The 3260-nt window shown below is 55.1% G+C and overlaps 1 protein-coding gene across 1 annotated transcript; it reads right to left on the reverse strand.

Moving 5' to 3' along the window:
* Positions 1-1033: 1033 nt before the first annotated feature.
* On the reverse strand, positions 1034-2113 carry BHLHE22 (basic helix-loop-helix family, member e22). Its single transcript, XM_006860057.1, has one exon. It carries the CDS (start codon positions 2111-2113, stop codon positions 1034-1036), a length of 1080 nt encoding a protein of 359 aa, XP_006860119.1.
* Positions 2114-3260: the final 1147 nt, after the last annotated feature.

Here is a 3260-nt window from a genome sequence, read left to right on the forward strand (position 1 = left end):
AATTTATTAAAGCTCAATTTAAATACAGGGATGATGCAACTAAAAATATCCATGAGATCTTTCATAAACCTAAACAGCTAAGATACATCAACATTTCTCTTCATACTTGTTGGCAAATAAACCTTTTAAACACTTGGTACACAGTATAAGTTAATCTATAAAACAGAATTTTAGAAGCATTTTAAAAAAATCTGCACATAAGACCTTAACACATGATAAATACTGTTGATGTAGAAGGGTCATTGAAGAGTAACAAATAAATACCATGACTTGTTATACATCATTGCCAAGTGGAAAGGAACAAGGTGCACATAAATATTTAAAAATGCAATTCTTTCAGCCACAGTCAGTTTTTGCATCACTCTCGCCAAAACTTTGAGCATTTTCACAGGATTCAAGTTCAGAGACAATAAAAAATACAAGTCTGTATAGCAGTGTCTCTCTCTGTGGGTTTGTGTGTGTGTGATTTTCCTTTTATTCATTTAAATAAGTCTGCATTTCAAGTTTTTATCCTGGCTCAGAATCAAAATGTATTTTCAAGTGCCCTTTCTGATTTGTCTGAATGAATCTTCCGTCCGACAAGCCACCTAACCCCGGACTTCTCTCCCCCTAAGCAAGAGTCAAATTGATAAGCATTAGTAGGATTAGTATTTTATCATTTAATACTCTCCACGCCTTAATTACAAAGCTACTGCTTCTCAACTCATTTTTCACCATAACAGAGGATTTCTCTTCCTCTGGTCTAGGCTGCCACCAAGTAGCCACTTTTCTGAGAGAGAGAGAGAAAAAAATCCATACTCCATCCCTACTTTTCCTCCCTCACCCCTCCCTCCCCACCCCAAAGACCAAGATTCTAGGGATGACAAGGCTAAAAGTCCCTTTTGTTTCTGATACGTCTCCTCAGTTCTCCCCTCTGCTTTGTTTCTTCTGCAAGTGGTTCGCAACTAAGAGAGGGCCAAAATAAAAGGGGTGGGGTGGCAGCTTTTCTTTTTCATCTACTTTTGGGTCTGTCTGGTGTTTCGGGATTGTGTTTTTAAGGCTTCTCCGTGCACTGTTTGCAGAGGCTGGAGGAGACACTGTTGAACAGGGCACATTTCTCAGGGCAGGAGGCGGCAGGGGGCAGCCCGGCACTGAACGGATAGCCGGCCGCCTGCTCATAGGCACCGAGAGCTGGGTGGAGGGCAGCGGCCGCCGCAGCCGCAGCCGCCGAGCTGGGCAGAGAGGCGGCCGAGATAGCCTGGCCTTGGTTGAGGTAGGCGACAAGGCGCCGCATCTCTTCCAGGGCCTGTGCCTGCATGAGGATGTAGTTCTTGGCAAGCAGCAGCGTGGCGATCTTGGAGAGCTTCCGCACTGAGGGGCTGTGCGCGTAGGGGATCACAGCGCGCAGCTCGTCCAGAGCGTCGTTCAGATCGTGCATCCGCCGGCGCTCGCGGGCGTTGATGTTGAGTCGCAGCGCCTTCTGCTCTTTGGATTTCTTGCTACTGCTGCCGCCACTGCTACTGCCGCCGCCGCCGCCGCCGCCGCCCGGGCCCCCCGAGGGAACGCTGGCGCCGCCGTGGAGGTGGGCGTTAGAGCAACCCTCTGCCGACTTGGCGCCACCGCCCACCGCGGCCGGGGAGGCCCGCGGGTCCGCGCTTCCGGCCCGCAGCACCAACTCGCAGCGCCCGTCGCTGTCGTCGTCGGGGCTCTGCTCACCGCCGCTACTTTCGGCCACCGAGCCCCGACTAGCACTCTCGCCGTATTTGAGACATAAGGCAGCCCCGGCCGGCAAACTGCTCAGGCTGGGGTCGCCCCCAACGCCAGCAGAGCCCACAAGCATCCCGGGGACGCCCACCCCGCCGCCGCCTGCTCCCGCGCCGCCACCGCCGCCTCCGGGCGGTGGCAGCAGCAACCCTGCCCCCTCGGGGTCAGCCGGTTCGAAGCAGCCCAGGGGCGACGAAGAGGAGGATGCCGGGCGCTCCCGAGGCGGCGGCGCCAGAGACAGGTCCATGCCTGGAGGCGTGGAGCGAAAAGCCGCTTCCAAGCGCTTGGCGGTGGAGGCGCTCAGGCTCTTATGCAGGAAGAGGTCGTCTTCGCCCGCGGCGGCCGCGCCGAGGTGCAGCCCGCGCTCCATGGTCCGGCGCCGGCGCGCAGCCCAGGCCCGCGGTTCCCGCCGCCGCCGCCTAGGCTCAGGAGTCAGGCGGCGCCGCAGACGCGCTTGAGCCGGGCTCCGGGGCTGGTGCGCGCGTCGGTCCACGCGCTGCCTGCAGCCCTCTCCCCTTCTTTCTTTTTCTTTTTCGCCTTCCCCCGCGCTCGCCGCCTCCTCTTCTTTTTCTTCTTCGTCTCCAGCCGATGGTGCTGGTTGCTGGGGCTCACCATGGGCTGCGGCCCCGCATGGTGGGAGGTGGGCGCGCAGGGAGTCGAGCCGCCGCTGCCGCCGCGCTAAGCCCAGCCCGGCGCCTCCTCTCCGCACCGTTTATCTTGCTTGGATTCACCTTCAAGAGATTTCTGGACCCATCAACCAGCCGCCGCCACAGACGGGGGAGTCTTTTACATCATTATCTCTGAGTAGGTTATTATGAAGAAGACTCGCCTGTTGGGACAGCGCCTTTCTACCCAATCAGGTTAACGTTTTAATTAATAGGATTAAAACGGTAACAAACAATCGCAGGCGCTATCTGGCCGCAAGTCTGAATAGTTTCATTTCCCAGGTCTGAAGACAGGCAGCAGCTAGAGCTTTATAAAAGGCGCCTGCTCCATTATTCTGCCTGCCATCTGTATACACAGCTTAGCGCATATGTTTGCAAGGCGCTGGGTCCTGTTAGTAACCCAACAACTGCCTTTAGCTTGACATGTGTGGCGACTTTCACTCATCAATGAGCACACTAAAAGCCCTACTTAGAGCCGAGGATGTTCTTTGCTCCTTCAGCAAATTGTAGATCGTCAGCGAAGCCTGGGAGTCCCGTGGAAAGCTGACGCCCCCACCCACCGCTCAGCACTGCACCCCACCCCACCCCCACTGCCCTTCCCTTGCCTCAGTTCAGACGGCTTGTGCTCAATTACCCTTCCAGGAAAGAATTGTACTCCACCCCTGTTCGTTGGAGGACTCGAGTTTGGATTTGGTGTTGGGATGTGTGTGTGTTGGGGGGGAGGGGGTCCCCGCTGACTTACCCAAAATTCACCCTAGATTTTCAGTTACTGGGAGCAAAGCAACCATTCCCCCTAAGTCTTATTTCCACATACCCCTCCCCATTTCCTACCCGGATGCACACACAAAAAAG

Source organism: Chrysochloris asiatica, unplaced genomic scaffold, assembly GCF_000296735.1.
Source record: "Chrysochloris asiatica unplaced genomic scaffold, ChrAsi1.0 scaffold00036, whole genome shotgun sequence".
Taxonomy (NCBI): Eukaryota; Metazoa; Chordata; class Mammalia; order Afrosoricida; family Chrysochloridae; genus Chrysochloris; species Chrysochloris asiatica.